Genomic DNA, 25,393 nt, shown 5'->3' with positions numbered 1-25,393 from the left:
ACTTACTTTTTAAACTATCAGCTGAGCCAGAGATTCCTTCCATCTTTGCTTAACTTTAAAAAATCCTTATAGCAGCTCCAGGTTCATTGCTGACAGGGGTCTCCCTGCTTTTGCTGCTAACTGGAATGACCGTGTGACTCCACTTTATCATATGGTGATTCCAGGAAGCGCCAGAGAAAGGAAGTCATTTTTCTGCAAAGATCTTAGCATCGCTGAAAGGGCACTAGGATTTTTGTAAGTTAATGATGCAACATGGAAGAAATAAATTCTTTGGCCATGTTGTGCATGTAAAAAATTACTCACGAGGCACAATTTAAGGCATTAGTATTAACCTTTAAAATCCTAAATGGTTTAGGGCCTGCCTTTACCATTATTAACCTGTATAACAGTAGAGACCTGCAGTAGAGGCCTTTTTGAAGATGTGCCCTACTGTAGGAGGCATGTCTTTCTGGCACCACAAGAGGGTCTTCTACATTGCTCTCAGGCTATGAAATGCATTTGCATGGAAAATGCATTCGTCCACTACTCTGTCTGCATTTAGAGGATCTATAAATATCCATCTCTTTATATGTTACTGGATACCATTCCTTGCCAAACAACTTTCTCTGAACAAATTAATTGTGTATGTATGCTTTTATAAACATCAAAGCTAAATAATACCGCTATAATATTGTGGAGTCGTGTGCAGAGATATTTGATAACTGTTGGCAGCAACAAATGCTGATGTATGTTATTCTCAAAGCCAGCATTTAATCATCACTTTAATCATCACTGTTCACATCCTTGGCTGATGATCACAACAGAAAGTAGCATTAAAAAGTGAAATCACATCATCAGAACAGAAGAGCCATTTATATTAATATCATGGAAAAATGGATTGCACACTTTTCTTCATCCTCCCAACAGTAAGCACCAAACTGGATCATTAAAATTATGCCCTGGGAGAGAAATAAGAGGCTGCTTTATACTGGGTCAAACCACAGCTCCATCTAACTCAGGACCAGGCAATATTTTTGTGACCAGGAGCTGCAGCCTTTTAATGGCCTATGTTTTTAGTGACCAAGGGCCACGGGGACATAGTGTTGATGTGAGGCTATCATCAGATGGGGAAGGCCAATATTTTTTACCTCTTTTCCTACAACTGGGAGGTTTTTTATTTTTAAAAAGTGTTATCTTACTTTTTGTTTTGCAAAAAAGAAATACACATACAAGCATGCAAGCCCTCAAAAATGGCTGCTCTTAGGTGGCTTATCACTGAATTTTGGTAATGAAATCAAAGGAGGATTCCAGAGGTTGCAAAAAAGCAGTTGGGTGGGGCAGCATATGCCCCATCCTGATTTAGTTACTTAATGATTGTCAACAGCTCTCCAGGGTATCACAGCAGAGTCTTTTCCAGTCCTGTTTGGGAATACTAACTTGGAATTTTCTGTGTGCAAAGTAGATATACTATTATTGAGCCAAAGCCCTTCCCCAGATGTTATGGGATCTGCATAATGGGGAGAGTTTCTGTAAGTGACAAATTGCTAGAAAGGTTTTGTGATGCATCTTCAAAAGTCACAACCTGTGCAACTGTCATAAGAACTAAATCAAAGCCATGCCCCTTGAGATCATTAATAGGCCAAGCCTTTTTTTTCCACCTTCACCTTCCTAGAACTTCCACTGAGACTTTCCAGTGCTGTGCTTCCTGCCTGCAATCTTCCAGGGTCCTTGTCAGCTCTTCACATTCCTGCTTCTGTTCATGCAGCTGTTGATCTGCTGCCTTCATTTCCTGCTGGCAGTCAGCAAGCTGCTTCTTGACAGATCCCAGGGCATCCCGGCAGGACTCCAACTGCACGTGCAACTCCTGTTCATAGAGATGAAGCAGGAAGTTCCTTCCACATCAAATGCCACAAAATATACAGGAGGGGAGAGCAAACCTCCCCACATTTAACAGATAAACTAAGTGCTTCAATCAATATCTTCATCCATCCTAACCAGCTGAATCTCTATAGCAAGAGAACTTGGTTTTTCTAAAAGAAACTTTGAAAATGAGGACTGAAACCTATGCCCAAAAGTCAGCCCTTTTGCCTACATTCCTTGGCCTTTCTGATGGGTTGTATCTTCTCTCACTGACAATGTGCTCAATAGTAATAACTGTCCAAGGAGTTGTAGCAGCTGTTTCTTTGCCATGCAAATATGGGGATGGGAGAGGGACAGCTTTGGCTTCTCTTTCATCCTTTAGTGCCAGTAGCATCAAGTACCACAGGAGTAAGTAAGAAGAATTTTAGTTCCATTGGTGAAATCTAGCCTTTGGATATATTTCCTCTCCTAAGAACCCTGCATTCCACTGAAAAATAGTGTAGCAAGTGGGTGAGAATATATATTATTAAAGAGATGACAAGTTTTATGAAGTAGCTTTTATCTAGAACAGAATGGATAATATTTGGGGACTCTTAATTTGGAAGGGGGGTGCTGTGGATGGGGCAATGATGCAAAATGGGCTGGGGTTTTCCAGCTTGTAGAGCTTATACTTTGTGTGTGTTTCCTGCCCCAAAATGCTTCTGATTTTTGGTAATGATATTGTTGAAATCCAGCTCCATGATCAGAGGTGGCTCTGCAGACTCCAAAAAGGAAGGAAGGAAGGAAGGAAGGAAGGAAGGAAGGAAGGAAGGAAGGAAGGAAGGAAGGAAGGAAGGAAGGAAGGGGGGAGGGGAAGAAGAAGAAGTAGTAGTAGTAGTAGTAGTAGTAGTAAAGTAGTTGGTGGCTATATGCTGCCTTGGGGTGGAGGTCATGGGTTGTGTCTCCTGCTCTAGAGGCATTCGCTTTCTCCCAGATATGCAGAGCATGGAAAAGAAACAGGCATTATTCAAGTAACTTTCAATCTACATGATACATATAAGACAACAAAATGGATGAGTGAGAGGTTTTACAGAGTGTCTATATGAATGGGAGTTGGGAATAAGTCTAAGGAAGGAAAATTGAGAGCTTGCAAAAATGCCAAGGTAATTTATTATTCATAAATTTCCTATCCCGTCCAGTTGCTGATGGGTTCAATATGTACTTTTCTTCTTCTGGGTTTTCATTTATTAATCTTTACCACAAATCTCTTAGGTAGGCTATGTTATGCTTAGAGCAGTACCCAGGCTAAATCACCCAGTGAACTTTACCACCAACATCTGAATCTTGATCTTCCAAATCTTAATCTAACACATTAACTTCTATACCACAATGAAAACAGGCTCAAAAATGAATGGACCTGGCTCATCAAATAGAAATGGAGAGGCTATGCATGTAATTAGGCCAATGTGGGTAGTTTAAAGGTAGGAGTCTTCATATGCATGGGAAGTGGGGACAGATTTCGTAGAGAGATGGTAAAGATTGCTGAATATTTCCTCTATCCCCAAGGTATTCCCCTTATCCCATTTGGACTTCTTTTCAGTTTTACCTGCCTAGAAGAAGAGCAGCTGGGGAGAACAGCTGCAAGTGCAGGAAGAGTTCAGCACTGATCTCTGGTCACTGCTTTACTACCTGAAATCATCTGCTGCAGCTATTTACTACAGTCTACGGCTGAAGATATAAATTTGCAGCTATAGATCTAATATGTCTTTCCAGGCATTCACAAAATCCATCTGGGATGACCAGCATTCATGTGTGGATAGCAACAGCTACTAAAATGTGAACATTCATTGATATATAAGTTACATGCTCCCTACTTCCTAGGCAGAAAATAAACCCAGGTAACTCAAAATATATTTTTTTAAAAATAAACAACAAAGAACATTGCACACTAATGGGACATTTCTAATATTTGTTTAATGTACAAACAAGCTAGGGCAATGCAACTCTCCCTTCACCTCCACCCCAATTCCCTAGACCAGTGTTTTTCAACCTTGGCAACTTTAAGATGTATTGACCAACTCCCAGAATTCCCCAGCCATGCTGGGGAATTCTGGGAGTTGAAGTCCACATATTTTAAAGTTGCCACGGTTGAGAAACATTGTCCTAGTCAGTCAACAAAACACTGTAAGGAAGAATACTGGCAGCTTTTTTATGGTGGGTGTATGTGTGGTACTTAGACATTGTTCAGTATGTTTTTTTATTTTACAATAAAAGCAGATAAGCTGCTGCTAAAGTGATAATGCAGCATGATTCCAAAAGATATTTTAGCTTTATTCATAAAGTGCTCAGCAGCTTGACTATGTATAACTAAGCCACCATTTAGAATAGTGGCCTAGGTGCTTTTATAGGAAAAAAGAAGAAAAAATATGGACCATAGAACTACAAATATCCTCACCTAAAATTTTGTCACCACTTCCAAATATCTCCAACTCTCAATTTTACAAAAACAAAACTAAACCATGGGACAAATATTTTAGCCCAGATCTAAAGTACTGTATATCAAAGTATATTGGAAGTAAAAAAGTTTTCCTGAATTCCCTAGGTGAACCTCCTTCTACTCCAGTGCACTTACAGTTTTCTTTCTCTACATCCAGCATTGCAGATTGATCCCAACATTGTCTTAAGTGTTACTACCTTTGCAGCCAACTGTTGTAAGGAATCACATTTCAAAGTTGGGCAAAACCACAACTGACCCATTCTCCATAAAAGCCATAACTCCTAAATAGCTATTTCAATATTGTAGAATTTAGAAGTCTATTCATATGTTGAAATGCATATGAATTATTTTTACACTGATTTTATAACCATATCTGGGCCTATATCCCTAGGCACTGTAACCGACAGGGACCAAGGGGCTGGACTTTCTGCCTCCCTTATCTGGAATAACACTGCTCCAGAGATCAGATGGGCCCCAACTTTCTTCGCTTTTTGAAATGTAATGAAAACTTGACTTTCCCAGTGAATCTTTGGGAATTGATATGCAGGGGGAATGATGGTTATTGGATTATGGGTTATTTCTCAGTGCATGAGGTAATTGATTATATTGCTATTATTTTGTTAAATTATGTTTTAATCCTGTTATTGAATTTAAGTATGTAAGTCGCTCAGAGTTGGATGACATACAAGCAGCGTAAACGCCTAGTAAATAAAATAAAATCACTAGCGTATCCAACCTGCTCGTGCTGTTGGGACTTTTGGATAAGGGCTTGCACTGCTTGGATCGCTGCATTCTGGCATGATGGAGAATGTATCCGGGACTGGGTTGTCCATTGGTGCTGAGGTGAGCTAAAGCCCAGGGGATAAGTGTGCCATACAGTGTCTTCTTCTGGGACAGCTTTGGCATTATCTCTGGAGATAAGGCCCATGTTCTTTGATTCAGCAAGAGCCAACTAAAAGGAAGATAGAGGAGAAGTAAATCCTATTCAAGTGAGCATTGGTTATTAAATAGATTCTGGTGCACAGGTACTGCCTAGAGCAGTGTTTCTCAACCTTGATGACTTTAAGATGTGTGGACTTCAATTCCCAGAATTCCCCAGCCAGCCTGGCTGGCTGGGGAATTCTGGGAATTGAAGTCCACACATCTTAAAGTCATCAAGGTTGAGAAACACCGGCCTAAGGTTTCAGAGTTGGGATTCCAGTGTCTCTAATGGTTGGCAGTCAATTTCAGATGGCATTGTGGAAGATACAAACATATTTAAAAGGCAGACCCTAACGTTTAAATCTATATAACAACCAGAAATAAGAGTAGTACAACTTAGGTCACAGTGTATTTGGATAACATTTCTATTACTTTTCCAGTATTTTTGAACTATTGTTCTGTATGGTACAGCTTTATACAGCTGCAGTAAAATTATAACATACGGTACAAACTATTCCCATGAAGCTGTACTGGGGCAATTGGCTGTTTGTTTTCAAATATTTGCCTCCTGACTGACATTTATTCAGTCTGTTGGGATCTCAGATCAGTACTTCAGAGTCCCCTGCTTTGTATTCAAGAGGACAGCTGCTTGGGTCCATAAGTTAGCTCAGCCCTAGAGTATTCTATAGCTAGGAAGGAATATTGCTCAAGTGGGAAGACCCATCTGCACGTAAAGAGCAATGCAAGTTTGGGTCTGAGCAAACAAAGAGCAGAATATGTTTCAAGGGTATCCTCCAAAGGAAGAAGTAGCCTCTGTTCATTTAGTATCAACCTGTGTGAGATATATGGCCTGTGCAATCTGAGGTCATGGAAACTTGGGCTTTCAAAATACCATTGTACTAAAAGTACATATATGTCTACTTGATATCAAATGGGAATTTAACACATCACTTCCTTAAGCTTGTTTAATGACAGGCCAATATAACCCTCTATACAGTGCTGAAAAAAACTTGGAATGAAATTTATTCTTACAAGTTATGGGGAACACTTTTGTATATAGGATCTTCCTTATATGAAAAGAATGTTCAGGCAGAAAGTTCACATCCATCTTTTTTTTTTTCTCATAAAAAAATAATTGTTGTCAATTTTGTTGGTTTAAGACTTGGGAACCAGCAAGTAAGCTGGCTGCCAATAAACCAGATGGCTTTTAGGAACCAGCCCAAATAACTCAGTTCTATTACACAAGGGCACAATCTGCTGAAAATGTTATACCAACCGCCAAATGCTCCTCCTTTGCAGCAGAACACCATGCTCTTTCATAGCTTCCATTCATTTCAGTGGGGCTTATGCCACAGAACTTTCTAATGAATGCTATCTTATTTACATCTTTTAAAATGTAGTTTTCTACCATAAAAACATGTACAGTGCATCAAGGTTATCACAAGTGCCCCTTGTTTACCTACAAAATAGATTATGATTTAATATTTCACACACCTTTGTGATGCTTTTTAAAGTATGTCGCAAAGATTCAATTTCCTCTTTCAGGTCCTTCACTTCTTCTAGATCTCCAATTTTACTGGCTTCCTAGTGTTCAAAGACAAGCAGTTTCTCAGAAATGGACATGGGGAAAGAACAGAAAAACATGAGAAGGCAAATCAATCCAGTACTGTGGTTGAATGTGACTATGCCTTTTTTGAGAATGCTCGTGTTGGTAAGCATATGGTGTTTGTTTGGCAGAATGAAAGAAAGAGGGGTGGGTCGGGGGGGGGATTGTACCAATTTCTGAATGTCCGTTTTTAAGGCAGAGATGGTCTTGTCTTTCTTTGTGTTCTGTTCTTTAAGTTTATCACTCAAAGTGGTCAATTCTGTAATCCTGCAAGACAAGAAACCAGACACAGATGAAGTATTAGTCAGGAGAATTAATGAGTAACTCATAAAGGATAAGTTTTTTATATCTTTGAGATCATTATAAAGAAACAAAAGTTCCAATTCACACATCATCTTAAAAAGGCTGGAGAAAAGAGCTGAAAGTGGTTTGATCACAATATGCTGTGTAGTCCAAGACCACAGAATGGTAGGAAAAAAGCAAATTCAGCAAGAAACCTTGTGTTGTTGACAAGAAACATCAAGAGGAGGTAGAGTCTGTGTACACAGTGCAAGATCTGGAACTACAGATTGGCGGCAAAGAAAATAGCCTATATCCTCCACGGGTCTGGCTGCCTCTCCTAGGCTTCTTTCTTGAGGAGTACAAACTTAAAAAGTCAATCCTTCAACCAGCATTCCCTCATTTACTTTTTTACTTTCTGCCAAATGTATTGCTTGTATTAACAAGGAGTGTAGGAGATCACAACAGTCTTGTTGATAATGCTGTTCCCTAGAGACAATCCATGTTTTTGTGTGTATGGGTGTGTGTGTCTGGTTTCCTGGGTCCCCAAGCTCGGGTTCCACCAGTATGTTCACAGTTATACCACTAGCTCTCCTGACCTCACTGGGCCTTCTGTCTCAACAAGAAGCCTTAAAGACAGGTACATTTATTATCACATAAATGTTCATACATCTAACTGTACTAAATCAGATGTATGAAATATAGTCCTGAGAAAGGAATTTTATGCACACACACACACATACACACACACACACAGAGTTGTACTTTGATACAGAAGTGAGATGCATCTGATGGTTATGACCAAAAATGTATTCAATAATAAGTGTGTCTGTTATTCTTTAAGATGCCATTATAATCTTTGTTGTTTTTGCTAACAATCAGGATGTGACTTTTAAAGTACCAGCCTCTAATATATTTATTTGCAGTTGCCCTGGGCCCCATAAATTACAAGTGCCTTGGGCCCCATAAAACTCCACTGAGGACGAGAAAGAAAATCCTGGAGAGCTAATTCATTGCTTGGTAAATAGGTGTTTTATGACTAACCATGCACACTACGACAGTCATTTTATGGAGTAACATGTTCTCAAAATTCCAGAAAGGTTGCCTATCCCAGAATGGGCCTTTTAAATCTTCATGTCCTTTAACAATCTGTGTTCTAGAAATCAAAGACACAATAGTACTCTTCTCACTTGGAGTTTAGAACAGCCTTTTCTCCATCCCAACGACTTTGTAACTGGATCATCTCTCGGACTTTCTCCCGAAGCTGCTTCTCCAGCAAACAGGTAGAGCTATTCTCAGAAAGGCGCAAATTGGAATCCAAATTGAGACAGGCAGTTTGGAGGCGGCGGGCAGCTCTTGCCATGTCAGTTCCTGCTTCAGCAAGCCCTCTGGTAAAGAGAGAATGACATTTCATTCAGAATTCTACATACATCATTACCTAACATCTCCACGTGGCATAGGAGTGGCATGCCAGTAATGACTAATAATTTGAATTGCATCATCATCATCATCATCATCATCATCATCATCATCATCATCATCCTGTGCAAAGCTAACAGGATGCAATGTACCATAGCAAAACCTGGTCCTCCCCCATTCAAATTAGAAATATGTACTGACATTTTCGGGATATTTCAGGTATAGGAAATTTAAGATGTCTCTGAACTGCAGAGTCACAACCTGGGCAGCTGATGTTGTGAGATATAGTTCAGCAATACCTAGAGAATGACAAGTTCATCATCCTGTTTTATACAAAAATTATAATTGAAAATATTTCTCACAAACCCTATCTTCACAAATGGTATGATGCTGGAAGTTTATTACATGCATTTGTTATGATAAAAGAAACATTAGAATCATAAAATCATAGAGTTGGAGAGAGCCATGTCCTGCTCAGTACTGTAGTCAAATTAAAGCATTCCTGGTCCAATCTTCATCCTCCTTCTGCTTTCAGTGGAGGGAGCCCATTAGCTCTCTAGTAAATCTGGCAGTCTAAAATCTCAATAGAATAGCAATTCTGTCTTGTAGGATAGCTACACAGTGCCCACTTTGTCATTCTATCTGAAAAAGAAAGCTACTCTATATGGCCAATAACGTTATTTAATGACTGACTGACTGACTGACTGACTGACTGACTGACTGACTATGGTCACCCATTTTACTGTAGTAACTCTGGACAGTTAACAACATATAACAATACTGTACAAATGAGAATAAACAATATATAAAACCTATAATGGGAACTAGGATAGAAACCAATCTACAATATATCACAGCAACAACTTTGTGGGCTCCAACTAACCATCAGAGCCCCAAGTCTGGGAATATATTATTATATTATAATCTCAGAACTCTAATCTTCCCATGGCAAAGAATCTAAAAGTATTAGTAAACTTACCTTACCAGGCAGGCAGCCTAACTTGACTCTCCTCCTAAACCCTTTTACTAGCTCTAGCCAGTGGAAGTACTGATGGGGCCTATTCTGATGGTTTCTTTTGTTATGCACCTCTCCAGCCAACTGAGGGATGCTGAAGCATTCAAAGCAATGTGGTGTCAAGTTTCTTGACTTAAGGACAACCATTTCCACCCCACCAGATCACAAAGTATTTTGTTCCAAGCTTGGAAAGATTTTCATACTTCTAACTTTTACACATGCATACTCACAAACACACACATACATACACACACATTGACAACACCCAACTTTTTTTAAAAATTAGGGCTCTGCCACAAGGCAATAAGAACAGGAGTATCTGATTTTCAGAGCATTCCTCTCTCTGGTAATTTTCTGCAGAACAATGACAACCATTCTTATAGAAATGCTAAATTTAGATAACACTCACCTTTCCACTGTTGTACGAAGCTCTGCAAAGTTACCACGGAGTGTGGCTGCTTGACGCCATAGCAGGAGAATCCCACTGTGTTCATTGCTAAGGTATGAATCATAGCTCTGAAAAGAACAACGGCAAAAACATGACTGGCACAGAGTAGATTTCACCACTGTAACATTTTACTGATGGGGGATAGCAAAAGGGGTCACCCATAACATTAAACTTACTGTTTTAAATCAAACTCCTACAGCACTACAGGTAGTCCTCGACTTACAACCACAGTTGGGACCAGAACTTCTATTGCTAAATGATACGATTGGTAAGTGAGTCGCACCTGATTTTATGACATTTTTTGCTGCACTTGTTAAGTGAATCACCATGATCATTAAGCAAATCACATGGTCGTTAAGCAAATTCAGCTTTCCCCATTGACTTTGCTTGTCGGAAGCCCCCTGGGAAGGTCACAAATGGCAATCATGTAACCTTGGGACGCTGCAACTGTCATAAATGCATGCCTGTTGCCAAGCACCCAAATTTTGATCATGTGACTGTGGGGACGATGCGACGGTGGTAAGCGCGAGGACCAGTGAGAAGTTACTTTTTTCAGCGCCGTTGTAAATTTGAATGGTTGTTAAATGAATGGTCATAAGTCATGGACTACCTGTAATCAGAATTCTGTATGATGCATATGAACCAGGGGAAATACAGTGTTAGTGTTCCAGCACAGGCAAATAGTAGGATTACTGAAGGCATTATTTACCTACAATTTACTGAATTCCCAGGTAGGGGGCATTGCAAACTATTATAAACTTTTGGAAAAGCAATATCAAAAATATTATACATTACTTGTTTTTTGTTATTAATTTTATTTAATACCTTGAAAGAGTGTAAGTGAAAAAGATATAAGCAATAAAGAAAAATAGAAGAATAATACATTACTTATAAGTTATAAGTAACATTCTAATAAATCACACTTTGAAACCAAGCAGAGAAACTGCTACATCATCCTGAAAATATAACAAAACTGTACTTTTCTCCACTCTGAGTAGTGAGGTTAGCATCATCTCTGGCTGAGCAAATAAGAGTCTGAGCTCAGAAATTGGCCAATCTATGTATGAGCTAATATTACATTATATAAATCAACATATCTGAATGCTTGTTACATTTATATAAGAGGATCATTCTTATGAAGATAATAACACAGTACTAGCCAACAAATGTTACTGCTTATATGCTTAAAATTGGAGTTTTCTATCATTGGATTCAGGTTTCATTTCACAGAAGGGCCGTTAATAACACTGGAATAGTTGCAATGCTGCCTTAGTGGATTTAGTTCCAAAAAACGGTTAATAAATAGCAATCTTTAAATGAGGCTTTACTATAGTTAGTTAGTAAGCAGAGATTAAAATAACATATTTGCAATAGTAAATATGATATTGGAGAAAGCAATATAACTAGCTTAAATTATTCTAAATAATGTCAGAAATTAACATGGAATCAAAATGACCAAGATTAATGTCCAGAGAGCCAGAACTCATAAGTGGGGAGAATATAGTAAAAAAAAAAAAAAAATCCTATCGACCTGGTTAGTACAGGAAAGAGAAGGGGGAATCTTTCCTCCAAATATGTACACATAGAAATATTCAGAGATTGTGATCTGATACTCCTAAGATTTATGAACCAATGCCAAGTAAACAGAGAGCCAAAAAGTACAACTCTAATATTACAACTCATACATAACATTAATAGACATGCTGACCCAACAAGAAAAGTGATGGATAAAGGCTAGGTATTACATATTTTACAACAGACTTCCTTTATGGTAGACAAAATATTTATAGGCAACATACTACGAAAACTAGAAAGGTTTCTACAAAAATTAGGAAGGTATCTTTCAGGGAAGAAATGACAATTGTTCACATCTGTTCTGTGCCTATTTTCTAATTTGGCATTCACATAAATGATAGGGTTTGTGTTCAAAGGAGCTAGATGCATTCTCCATCTTTGCCTTCTTTCTTTTAGAAATGTATGCTTTTGTTGGATAAATCTCTAAAAACTATGGGTGGAGCATAGCAATAAACAGTTGAACAAAGTTATATGCCTGTAAAAACAAATCCATAGTCAAATTATTGATTTGGAATGACATCTTGGAATTCATGAACTTGTTGAATTCACCAAATTCATATATGTTATAATATCTCCAATAAATTTGTGAGTTCATTTGACCATTCTGAGAGATGAGTCAGTTATTTATTGGACTAAAGCCTATTCTACATTTTTCTAAACAAAAGCTCTATATTTAGTGAGTTTGGATAAACATAAAATGGATTTGCATTACATGCTAAATTGAAACTATAACCCTCCATTTTTTTTTTCACTGAAAAAAGAGAAACAAATGAGAAGGGAAAAGTCAACCCTTCCAACAAAATAATAGGTGAGGGCAAAATTAGGTATGATTATAGTAATGCAATTAGTAACTATGCAGTTCTTGTTAAAGCTAATACAAAGTTGATAAGGAAGTCCTAATCCAGATTGGGATTAGATTGAGGAGGAACATGCTTGTAATCCTCTGTTTAAACTCTTCCAGATCACTCCCACCCCCAAAGTTTACTTTACACATGGTGCAGAGGGCTTCAGTTAGCACGATGAGATTACTAGAGAAGAGAGTATAAAGGCTGTAGCATTTCCCAAAGCAATGGAACTGGATAAACATTATAGTTAATACTATATTCTTTTACAACTGAAAACTGTCTCCTGGGTGTAGTGGTATCAGAAAGGCTGACATTAATTGACTCCATATGCCTCTTACCTCGTTTTTCAGCAGCAGCAATAAGATAAAGAAACTGGAGAGCAAATTCTGGGATTGAATGAATTTATAAACAGTTGACCCTGCTTGAATATTAAATTGATCAAAATCACCAAATAAATAAATGCACAAATAAAAATGTAAACAAATTATCCCAGTGCATTATGATAATGTAACATGAAACCAACAGATCTCTAATCACAGTGTAGTAAGCCATTCCAAAAAAATCAAGCAATATATCCTGCCTTTGTACCAAAGGGATACCTTCTGTTCTAGTTCAGTTCTCAGCCTGTGCATATCAGTAGCATTTCTCTCTAGCTCCCCAGCTAGTCTCTGTTTTGAGCATTTCACCTCCTCCAACTGTTCCTGAAGTAGAGTGTTCATCTGGGAAAGGGTAGTACTCCTATAGGAAAACAAAACAAAGGGCACGATAGTATTATTATATTTAAAATTTCCTAGATGTCCTTATGCCCATCTTTTCCTGGAAACATTTGAAAAGAAAGCAGTCTTTTAGTCTCTTTCCATATCTTCCAACGATTAAAACTGCCAAGGAGTATATGATTCTTTAGTAAAACTATGGAATAAAGCATATCCAAGGTTCTGAAATCATTCACACTGTGGGCACTTCACTGGTCGGACCAGTACTGCTGGCAAAATTTGGGGTGAGGATGGGGGAGGGCAGGGAGAGAGAGATTTGCCTGAATTAATTATTGCTTAGACTAAAACCCAAGAACTTACTGCATCAAGACTTAGGAATTCCTAGTAACTGCAACAGCCCTAAGCAGTTATTAGGCATACCTGTTGTAGATCTGACTCCTATCTTTCTATAATATTTCAACACCAAACATCATCACTGATTTCGTGGAGCAGACTTCTCCAAGAACTAATTACATAACAGCAGCAGCAGCAGCAGCAGCAGCAGCAGCAGCAAACAAGAAGACCTGGCAATGGCTAAGAGTCAGTGGGGCTAATTCTGGCTGCACTGAACAAATGCATACAAAGCCAGAACTGAGAAGACAGCAACAGACAGCAAATGCCACCTCTGCAAAGAAGCTGAAGAAACAGTGGACCACCTAGTCAGTTGCTGCAAGAAGATTGCACAGACTGTCTACAAGCAACGGCATGACAAAGTAGCAACCATGGTGCATTGGGATATCTGCAAAAAATGCCATTTGCCTGCAACCAAGAACTGGTGGGACCACAAAACAGACAAAGTGATAGAAAATGAAGAAGCTAAAGTGCTCTGGGAGTGTTCTGGGACTTTAGAGTTCAAACAGACAAGCACCTGCCACACAACATCCCAGACTTAACAATTGTTGATAAGAAAGACAAAAAAGTCTGGATAGTGGACATTGCAATACCTGGAGTCAGCAGAAGAGAAGAGAAAGAACTGGAGAAAATTGCAAAATATAAAGACCTGCAAATAGAAATAGAATGACTACAGCAAAAGAAAGTAAAGATATAGTTATAGGCATCTTAGGTACAATCCCAAAACATCTGGAGCACCACTTGAAAACCATCAGCATTAACAAAATCACCACCAGTCAATTGCAAAAGGCAGCTTTACTTGGAACAGCTTATATCCTGCAATGATACCTTTAACACCATCAAAGAACATCTGCCTATCCCAGATCCTGCCAAATCCAGTGTAAACATCTGGCTGACTGTGAGATCAACCATAATAATAATGATACAAATGACAGTGTAGAACATGTGCCAGAATTACAAGAAGAATGTCCCACTTTCTGTTACAATTGGTTGAAAATATTCCCGTTTAAGGGGGAGGGAAGCAGAAGAGACAATCTGATGGCTGCATTCTGCTTGTATGTTTTCTGTAAACAAAAGAGCTTTCAATTCCATAATGTCCCTCCCTACTGGAATGGCACCATCAGGCCAGAAGTTTATTCCAAGTTTCAGGACAGAAAACGTTATTAATTTATGTTTCATTATGCCCATGTCCCTCAATAATTATATGTGCTGTAGGAATGATGAGGTCCACTTGGGTATGTTCTCTTCAATGTAGTCCATGGATTACTACATTCATAGTAGTTTACTGTTCATTTTTTTGCTTAAATGAAAAGCCAAATTATTCCCCGGTAGACAGTAGGGTGGGATAGAATCAGCTGTCCTATCTCCTTGACTTATTGCAAAATCATTTGCATATGTGTTCAACACACACACCTCTGGAGAAAAGTTTAATTCTACATTCAAATATTATGTATAAGATTGCTATCAATTCTGGAACACTGTTCCCTTCTTTACATCAGCCCCTGAACCATCGCCATGCTCCAGACCTCAGGCCTGCTTTTTCCTTTTTTTACACTATAGACCTTAAAGTGACAAGTTTCTGCACTTGGATTTCTGAGCAAGAGCAGAAATTTTTAATTTACAGAGCAACTCCTCCCTTTTTTTCTATTGCTTCTGCTTCTTTCTAACAAACTGTATCTTTCAGTTACAATATTCCAACATCCTACCAAGTTTCCATTATGTCTATTATATAATATTTTTGTATCCCTAGTCTGAACAATATAGCTCACATGGTGCAATAATGCCATGAACATAATGATCAAATGCACTTCCTGATTTTCACTGAATGGTTCAATAGGTCCCATTTGTAACAACACTCCCATTTCCTTCTACAGCACACAAATCTGTATCTGAAGTCCTTATTACTGCACTTTCTTCTCTATCTCCCACAAGACTCAGTTGATCCCTTGATCAACCTTGCTATAGTTTGGCCAAGCTCATTTTTGCCAGTCCTTATGAGGAGCAACTCAGCTACATCCTCTGCATCCTCTCTACTTTCAAGGACCCCTGTCCTGTCTCCTGTTCTCCAAGGCTTCTGTTTCTTCTGAAGGGTTGTAGATTTTTCTTTTCAAAGCGTCTCATAGCAGTTGCTGAATTCCAGCCATGTAGCATATCTCATATGTCTCTTGCTTCTGATTGACACCCTCATCCACTGGCTTGCTCCTTTGTTAGATTGTCTTCCATAAAAGAATTGCTTTCTTTGTCAGCTCCTGCTATAGTTCCCTCTTTGTTTGAACGAATAAATTTTCAGTTCTCTCCGGAGAACTAAAATTGAGTTCTTAAAATCGGATATTATAGAAAACTTCCTTGACTATCCCTTCTGTGCATCATCTTCCACATTGTACATAAGAATCATAGAATCACAATATTAATACATATGATGACCTCCGCTAAATTAAATGTAGCTGAAATGTACCCAGTTACTGCTCTAATCCTTTGACTATTTCTTCAAGCCCACTAGAAGCTTGTACACACTGCAAAAAAGGAATACAACTATGCCAGAATTATTGTGAGTCATGACAGTTACTCAGTTGCTCACAGTGGGCAAGCAAGAACAGGTCTCAGGACATGCAACCAGCAACAACTCAGGTATTGACATGTTCATCTTTCATGGCTAAGTACACAATCCCTCACAACCACTTAAACTTATTAAAAAAATGGAGATATATAAATATCATAACTAAATACTGAAAAAATCCATAAACACACACAGCACTTCTTTGGTAATTAATGTCCTTGTCCTCTCCTCGTGTTGAACTCCCTTGGCAACTCTTTTCTTATTTGCTCACACAATAATGTTTCAAGTCTTTTTGTATTTTTGGCCAATTGAGGCAATCCTATGTCAGCTTCAGTACTGTTTTTCCATTCCTACCCAGATGACCTGTCTGCTTGCACAGTTACTAATACACCAATGCTTTATATTTTGTGGGTATTACCAGGTTATATATTACCACTATATTATCTATATTTTAAGGATTCTATCTTTGTTCCATTGCTGAAATAACTTCTGAACTTCAGGAGAGTCTTTTCTTTTTTGTTCCCTGACACTTAACATTCTTTTGTTTAATTCAATTATGTGGCAAATAGCAGGATTCTCACTCTGAGCTAATTTTAGTTTCCCTAGTGGGATCTTCTGAGACAGACAAATCCCTCTATCATGTTCCTATAATCCCATTATAATCTAGGTTGCCTAGGTTATCACTACTGACAACCACTTCATTTAGTCTACACGATCTTCTGCTAATACTTCTATCCCTTTTGCAGTAGCATCAGTGTTCTCTGGGTCACATTCCTGCTTATACATTGTGTCTTGTATTCTTCCATGTTTGTTAGCTCCTTAGAGTGGAAGTCTGTGCTATGTTTGCTTTCCCAGGCCAGTATTCAATAGAAAAATAAGAATGGGAATGTTCTGTGGCCACGCACAATCTGAATTTTAGATGATGCTTTTTGTTTGCAGGTGTCAAAGTCCTTGAACCATAAGCTATCATTCTAAGCATAGTATTGTGGTGCTGGCAGAGAACTGTTCCCAACTTTTGGATGGGGCATTACTAAATGCTTTCTGAACCTGTATTTTCCCCCTTATTTTCATAGCCCAAGCTAGCTTCTTTAAAAAGCCTGTTTATGGGCATGATTTTTGTAGAATTGATTCTGTTAGTGGTTGTGACAGAAAATCCACAGAAACTCAGCATCACTTCTTGGATCCTAAAATTCCTGGAATGGGATTTCTGATTAGTTTCTGCATTGTTTCAAAGTGGGAGAGGTCAAGATGTTAACTGAGAAAGAAACTTTCCTAATAGTGATGTGTAGTCCCATACAGGAGAGCCACAGAAAGCTGAGGATTCCATATGATCAGCAGATCTTAATAAGAAAGCTTAAAGTACAAGAAATGGAATCTGGGTCTCTCACATCTAAATCAGAGGTTAAGGCCTTGCTCATGGTTGCAATAATATGTGACAGAAAGGATATTGCTACATCACACAAAAATGCAGTGATCTATAGTTATACATTTCAGTATAAGACAGTTAAATCAGCCTTGCCTGACTTGGGATCTTCCATATATATATATACTGTGTGTGTGTGTGTGTGTGTGTGTGTATAATATATATATATATATATATATATATATATACACATATACATATACATATACATATACATACACACACACACACACACATACATACATACATACATACATACATAGGTTATAAAACACCATCAACTGGCATATATAAAATTCCTATAATCTCCTCTTTCCCCATCCCCCGCCACAACAGAGCCATTGAGAGTAAAAGGCCAACACATTTGCAGGGTACCTGGTCTGGGAAAGCCAGGCTTAACTATTAATTGATTCCTCCCTAAGCATAAGAGACCACAATCACAGCAATCAGAGTTTTATTCTGATCTATCCTGGGGATGATAACGATGACGATTTAGATTTAATATAGCCACCCACTTCAGTGGACTCATTAAGCTAAAGATGTATTGATTATACCAAATAAAGCAAACAATTCACCCCAAATAAACACCAATGTTACCTTTGCTGCTCCTTTTCTAGGTGGAGGAGAGTGCTCTCCAGCTCTGTATTATGGTCATGTTCAAAGCGTCGGAAACGTAATTCTGTTGAGTCTAACCTTGTCTGCAGCTAGGAAGAAGGAAAGATGACAGACTGAACTATAGCAGTAATTAAGGCACAGAAAGATTTATTAGCAGACTTAGGATATGCATGCAGTTGCATGTATCGTACACCATAGAATTTGCTTACTTAAAATTCTGAAACGTTTGTTTAAAGATTTGAGCTTCATGATTTGAGAGAAAATGTAGGTTATAAAACGCCATCAACTGGCAAATCTCCAGAAATGAAATGTGTTCTGAGTTGAATTTTCAGCAAAGAAAGGCCTTCAGTTTGCACAACTCTGTTTTTCACTTCACTGTTACATTTGTCCTATGGCTACATATTTAGAAGTCTCATGAATCTAAGAGGCAAATTTTTGAAGCAAACCTTCTCACTTCCATAACTCCTGCTTTCACTTCTCTTTCTTTTTTCTCTTCCAGTATCTCGTGGTCTTGTTTTGTCTTTCTCTGGCAGTTTTAAGATTTTCCTTTATATCTTCTGCTAAAATCCCCATTAATGCTATGGCCATTTTAAAATTAAGATTAGGCAACCTTTCTCCTGGGTGCATTTGCTCCCAATATCAGACAATTTAGATATTTCTTCCAAAAATCATATTTTTACATCAAAAATTATATGGTTGTTCTGAAACTAACTCCTGCAAATATATTATGAGACTGGAGAAAAAAGCCACAATCAGGTTTCCAGAGCACCAAAGATGCTTTGACAGAGGTAAATACATCCTTGCTTATTAATTCCATATGTTTCTTTGTTCAGGTTTGGTAGAGTTTTGCAGTGTTTCAGAAACACCGTAACTTGTTTAACTGAAGATTTTTAAAAGAGTCTCCAACCTGGATGACTTCCAGATACATGAACAATATATCATGGCTGATGCTAAAAATTCCAGAAGTTGAAATCCAAGATAGATAGAACACCCAGGTTGGGGAAGCTGGTTTACACCACCAGAGATAGTGCCTCCAGGATGAACGTTATAGAGTTAGAATACTAAATCATATAGATTAATTTGTCTGTTATTTTCAGGTACCTGTTGTATATCATGTACAATGGCTAGGATAACTGCCTAGAGAACTACGAACACAGGTTTGGACTTCACAAGGTATTTCTTTATTAATTAACTGCTGCATTAACATCCAAGCCTATAAATGTGGAAAACTGGATACCTGAGTGCTCTGTGTAATCTCTGCCTGCCTGCTGGCATGCTACAATGCCTCTTTCTGCAGATATTAATGCTTTTACCGCAAACGTCTGCAGCACACAAACCGTCACAAGTACCCTGGTGGCTAACAACGCAGGGTCAACATGCAACCTTCTGTACACTTTGTCTTTTTAAAAAAAATTTTTTTAGCCTGTACTTCACACTTAACTTTTAAAAAGTTTTTTAACAGTTTATATTCTATACTTCATGTTGAAATTATATGTATGCTACCCAGAGAACTTCTGTGGGGCACCACCTACATACACAGAAAACTTTTTTTTTTTGCTCAACTGGTTTAGCCTTAGATAATCACAGATAACTGTTTGAGGAAAAGGCTTGTCTCAGAAAGTCTTTCATGAAATAAAGAACTCAGCTAGCTGTTTATCGAAACCATACATTACTGGAAGAAACAACTGCACATTCATGAAACCAGTGGGAATCTTTAAATGATATGAATTATACAACGCATATTTGTACCAGATATGTTTTTTGGCTGGCTAGGCTAGCTGCCAAACATTCGCTCCATTGAAATGAGCACGGCATGATAGAACAGGGTTATACACAGTGTTAAGAGTCTAACTGCCACATGCTTCATCGTTAATGGGAAAAACCCTCCCACAAAATACAGACCATCTGTTTCTGACGCTCACACTCAGAAGTTTTCTCCAGCAACTGCTGCTCCAATTCCCCACATCTTTTCTTATACTGCAACACCTAAAGCAATGATGAAGAAAGAGATTTAGGTGATCAGAATGTTCAAGAAAGAAAGAATGAACAAAGAAAAGACCAGTTCAGGGAAGATGACTTATCTAGAATGAAAGAAGCAGAAGTCTGATCCACAAGGTCAGGGTTGTACATCTTGAGATTCCAGGGTCAAAGCCTGACCTCTCCAAAAGTTGAGCTGAATTCTAATTTTTAAAGTGTATTATGAAATACACAGGGAGTGCATATATTAGTTGCAATTTCTAATTAATTATACATGTAAGTGTAATTCACCAGTATTTAGTTTTTTTTGTTCTGGCTCCACATACCTATACTTGGCCAGCAGCAAGAATTGAAGTCAGATCTGTTAGTCCAACTCTAATTTTTCAGTCAGTTTAAGAGACAATACATTCATCTTAATATGAAAACTTCTCTGAATTGCTACTAAGTCATTTATTTGAGATATGTCTTTGTGGGAAGTGGGGAAGAAGGGGAAGACAAATTAATAAAATATATGATAAAAACCAGATCAAATTAAGAGTAAAAAGGAAAGCAGAAACCTGACAAAACTGAAGTAGGAGAAGTCAAGGAATATACTATGGGAGGGAACTATTTGAAAATGTCAAAAAGAAAGATACTTTCTAGCTGTATAGCACAGATTTTAAAAAGTACAGATTTAGGAGGGGAACCCCCCCCCCATGAGTGTGGGTATTAAGCAGAAGATGCAGTAGGGAAGAACTTCACTTTCAACAATATGTTCATCTGAATATTAGGAACCAGTCTTTTTCAAAGAGTTTTCCTCACTCTATTATCCTACAGGATACAGATGTTGGACACATCTCTTGCGCACATGGGAATTGATCCAACAAAACTGGAGAGTATTACCTTGGGAAGGCTGTTTTAAGCTATCCGAATGCAAACTAGTTCCTCCTGAAAGTTTTGCAGACGAAAGGAAGGGTTTCATAAGATCCAAAAACCTGTCAGCATTCAGACTGGCTTCAAATGCTCTGCTAAGCCATAATGTGGTTTGTTTGGATATGTTTTAGTATGTTGTGTGAACCCAGCAAATTCCTGTGGAAGCTGCTTCCAAACAAAACCCAAACTGTTCTCTAGGTTTAATGGGGTGGTACTACAACTTGTCAGTGCTGGTGCCTCCTTTCTTCAGTTCTTCTCTGAAAAACTACACACAGCTTTTTAGGTGGAACGTATGTTTTCCCTTCATAATAGCTATCGCATACATCTTAAAAATCACCCATATAACAATTGAAAGCCACTATTCCCACAGCCATCTAGATTGTATGATTCATATGGCAAATTATTCATTTAAATCATCCTCCCCCAGTTTGGTGTCCATAAGACAGTGTTGTCCAAACTTGGCCACTTTAAGATGAGTGGACTTCAACTCCCAGAATTCCCCAGCCAGCATGGCTGGCTGGGGAATTCTGGGAGTTGGTCCACTCATCTTAAAGTGGCCAAGTTTGGACAACACTGCCATAAGATGTATTAAATTTCAGTTATCATACTCTCGAAACAGTATAGTTTATAGATTAAAGAGTGCTTCAAATTCTGAAGGGCACCAACATGGGAATGCAGATCTAAATAGTTCATAATGAGAACTAATTTTTAACATCACAATTCCATTAAAATATTTTGCTTTATTAAATAATTGTATTGTTTTAATTCTATTTCCAAAACAGCAGATCAATGAAAAAATGTATAAATATAAAGGAATAACACACAGAAAATAGCAAAATAATATAAGGTTTAGCAAGCAGACATACATAAACAAACAAACAAGCAAGCAAACTGTGTTTAAGCACTGAGGCTTCTGAAACAGTAATAAAGCAATATTCAGTTTTTTTCTTCTGTAATTAGGGAGTGGGACCTTTGATAGGGCACTTCAAAACTTAAGTCTGGAAAATATAGGAGCTCTATCAGACATTTCCAGCAGTCTGGCAGGATTTTCAATGGAATCCTTTGACTTCAGAGAAGTAACAGGTTTCAGAAACAGGTTTAAGAAACAGAAGATGTACTTGAAAAACAATGATCTGGTACACATTCTCTAGAAATAAACGTAACAGGACACACTAGCCTAACATTCTGAACATTCATAAGCAAAGGATCAGAAAGCACTTCCAAACTGAATCCTGATCTTGTAGAAGAAGGAAAACTTTATGCAAATTAGGCTAAGTCCTGCTCTAGATTAACTTTCAATATGTTTGCCCTTATCCAGTCTATCGCTGATCCTAGGTACATATTCAGATCTTCCGTGTTAAGGTTTGTGGTGGCTTGCAAAATTGAGCATAGTTTTCAAGAAGAATAGCTCAGATGACTTGCCTGCCCTACTCAATGATAACCTGCGCTAGAAAGAAAATAGCAACAGGACAAATGTGGTCATGTATATTTGCTCCTATACTAGCAAGCACTGCAACAGAAAGAAGCCAGACATGCCAGGAGTCTGTATTCTGAATGTTCAAAAGAGGACCTTCCAAATTAATGAAGAACTATAGCATAAAGCCCCATACTTCAGTCTTTATAAGCTCCATCTGAAAGATCCTGTCATTCTTCCATGTAGTCACAATTGGTCAAAGCAACACCACGCACCTTGTTCTGCATCTTCTGCACTAGCTGAGCCTGGTGCTGCTGCCCATCCTGGAAGGCTTGCAGCTTGCGCTTATGTGCCTTTTCATCCGATTTGAACTGCTGTCTCATCTGCAGGAACACTGAGCTTCCTTCCTCCTCTCCTCGCTGTGCTTGCTGCAGCTACAAAAATAAATACCGGCCCTGATCCAATTGGCAAGACAAGGTTCTGGGTGCAGAACAGCAAAAAATCAGGGGCTGGGCTCCTTAAAAGTTAGGTAAGTACAATGGGTCAGATACAGTTTCATGAGTGGAAAAAAAATGGTTTACCACACTTTTGACAATAAATTACAGGTATGTAATGTAATGTTTCCAGTAGGACTTTGGGCTTCTTTCAGAGATTTGGATAAAATAACTTTTCTTTGGAAAATATCAGTATTCAAATATTCAGAACCCAATGCCTACTGAATTTTTGTAAACAGAACAGTATTCAAACCACTGTGTACATTTTCACAATTAGGGGGCCTTTTTTCTCTCTTGCTTTCAAATGTACAATGCTCTTGAAATCAAATTTTGAAATGGATTATGTTTATTTCAAATGTTAAGATCTGGGACAGGGAGAGATTGAACAGGGGGAGGGCACTCAGTCTGCAGTCCTTTGGAACGTGAAGTAGGGATTGCACTGTATGTAAAGCGGAGAGAGCCTTAAGATTGTAGATTTGGGATGGCCCTGCCACACGAGATAGAATGGATGGCTACTATTTACAGCCTTCAGGAAAGAGGCCTTAGCTGCAGGTTGGCCTCCAGGAAAGGCTCACCTAATGCCTAATTTGTACTTGTTTTCTCATCATGTACACAACTTTTCATTTTAAAATGTTAAGATATTTTTGTATTTTTAGTTTTTGCAGTTAATGTTTGCTGTTGCTCATTTTCTTGTTTTGAGTTTATCTGAGTTTATGGTTGCAACAATGTAACTGTTTTTGTTTTAATCAGAAGAAGAAAAACAGCATTCAGATGCATCATTTTAAAAAGAAGGAAGAAGAAGAAGGATTCAGATTCATAAATTTAAAAAGAAGGAAAAAGCATGTGCATTGCTCAGAAGATTGCCTTCTTTTTTAGGTAAGCTTTCTCTTAAACTGCAGTTTTTAGAAAACTACAAGCATGATAGGATAAGAATATGCCTGCTGAAATTAGTACAAAGATACCCTGCTCCTATAACTGAAAGAGGGAATATGATTGAAATCCCCTATGAATCTGGGGCTCTCCCATTTGTTTTGCCTGCTCCTGCCTTCCTGATAACATTCATTTCACCACTATCGTTCAGTAACCTTAAGCAGCTGAATGCAGAGCAGTGGTCCAATCTATTGGATGAGTTTTTGAGAGGGTCTGATGCTGACTCAGAACTGGATCCTTGTACCTGATGTGAGGACTGAAGAATGGATTTGTTTGGGTACATAATTATTTATGCTTCTCTGGACATCCGTATGGCCAAAAATGTGCCCCATTTTCTCCAGGCAATTAGCAATCACCAGATCCTTTTGAGAAAGGAGGTCATATGATTAAGCACCATGGCCAGCTGCAGTTGCATAGGTTAGAAGCAGCAGCGTATGAAAATGGAACCAACATTTCATCCACCCTTGAACATCTGGTAAACTACCAATGGGATATTTTTGCACACTATAGTCTCTCTACATTTACACTCCAGAATGTGAGTTCTGGTTGTTCCCTTCAAAGAGTCACTGTTAAGCAGACTGCTAGATGGTTGGCTGGATGTAAACGTGGCTGCTTTGCCATTCTATTTTAGAGGCTACCAGTATAAGAAACACTTTTGAAAGAAAACAAAGACATTATCCATTTGTACAATCATGCCACAATTACTTACGTTATGCCCACTTAAATACTGATAGATAGATAGATAGATAGATAGATAGATAGATAGATAGATAGATAGATATATAGAGAGAGAAAAAGTAATTTGCTCAGCTTATCCAGTATGGGAAATCCACTCCACTCCGAATTTTTCACATGCTGTCTCAAAATAATAATTGGCTTCTCTTAAAAACATTTTGCATCTCATAGGAACACATTTATTCATAAAAAAGGGGAAGCTCTGCCCAAGAGATTATTCAAATGAAAGCACCATATTTTTATATAATTGTATGCCACATCCATTGTATCAATTAATGTAAATGCTTAAAAAATTGAAGACACAAAGAGTTCACAAGATGCAAATACAAAGGCCAGGTTTGCACTGTTACATGGTAATGCACATTTCATCATTTGTTTGTCATCCTGGTTATAGATGATCCCTATGCCTCTAGAGCAACTTCATTAAGCAAATCTTCTAAGACAGCTAAATACAGAATAGGACCACAAATGGTGAAAACAATGCACAGACTGGTATTATGCTCAGGCTGACTGTATTCTTACTGTTAGCTGTGATTGGATAGAAATATTGATGATAAATAAATATCTAAAGTCCAAGCTTCAAAGCTAACTGTGTTTCCTCTCCAAGTGCAGAAAACAAAAACATTTTAAAAGTATACATTCCTGTATGAACTTCACTGCCATATTAGGTTACAACCTCTATTTTAAATAAAAAACAGAACAAGCAATATTTTAAAAGATACTAAATAATAGCAAAACAAAAAATAAGTACAAAGGTAATCTGGGGATACATATAAACACATTTTTAATCTTATGGAGAGATGTAACATT

At 38.1% G+C, this 25,393-nt stretch overlaps 1 protein-coding gene across 1 annotated transcript in view; it reads right to left on the bottom strand.

Moving 5' to 3' along the window:
- CROCC2 (ciliary rootlet coiled-coil, rootletin family member 2) overlaps positions 1–25,393 on the bottom strand; it is a 100,649-nt gene that overhangs the window by 64,481 nt on the left and 10,775 nt on the right. Inside the window, exons 4-13 of the mRNA XM_088132085.1 lie at positions 22,700–22,858; positions 20,024–20,107; positions 18,104–18,210; positions 13,023–13,161; positions 9,965–10,071; positions 8,312–8,509; positions 7,013–7,109; positions 6,731–6,820; positions 5,052–5,267; positions 1,644–1,843 (exon numbers count right to left, since the gene is read on the bottom strand). Of these exons, the coding sequence (XP_087988211.1) occupies positions 1,644–1,843; positions 5,052–5,267; positions 6,731–6,820; positions 7,013–7,109; positions 8,312–8,509; positions 9,965–10,071; positions 13,023–13,161; positions 18,104–18,210; positions 20,024–20,107; positions 22,700–22,858 (1,397 nt within the window). The remainder of the gene's footprint in view (positions 1–1,643; positions 1,844–5,051; positions 5,268–6,730; positions 6,821–7,012; positions 7,110–8,311; positions 8,510–9,964; positions 10,072–13,022; positions 13,162–18,103; positions 18,211–20,023; positions 20,108–22,699; positions 22,859–25,393) is intronic.

The sequence above is a fragment of the Python bivittatus genome, unplaced genomic scaffold (genome assembly GCF_059951505.1).
Source record: "Python bivittatus isolate LINGU-HERP-01145 unplaced genomic scaffold, Pbiv_v1 ctg000980_np1212, whole genome shotgun sequence".
Lineage (NCBI taxonomy): Eukaryota > Metazoa > Chordata > Lepidosauria > Squamata > Pythonidae > Python > Python bivittatus.
Note: the sequence above shows the minus strand (reverse complement) of the source record. Positions and strands in the feature narration are given on the sequence as shown.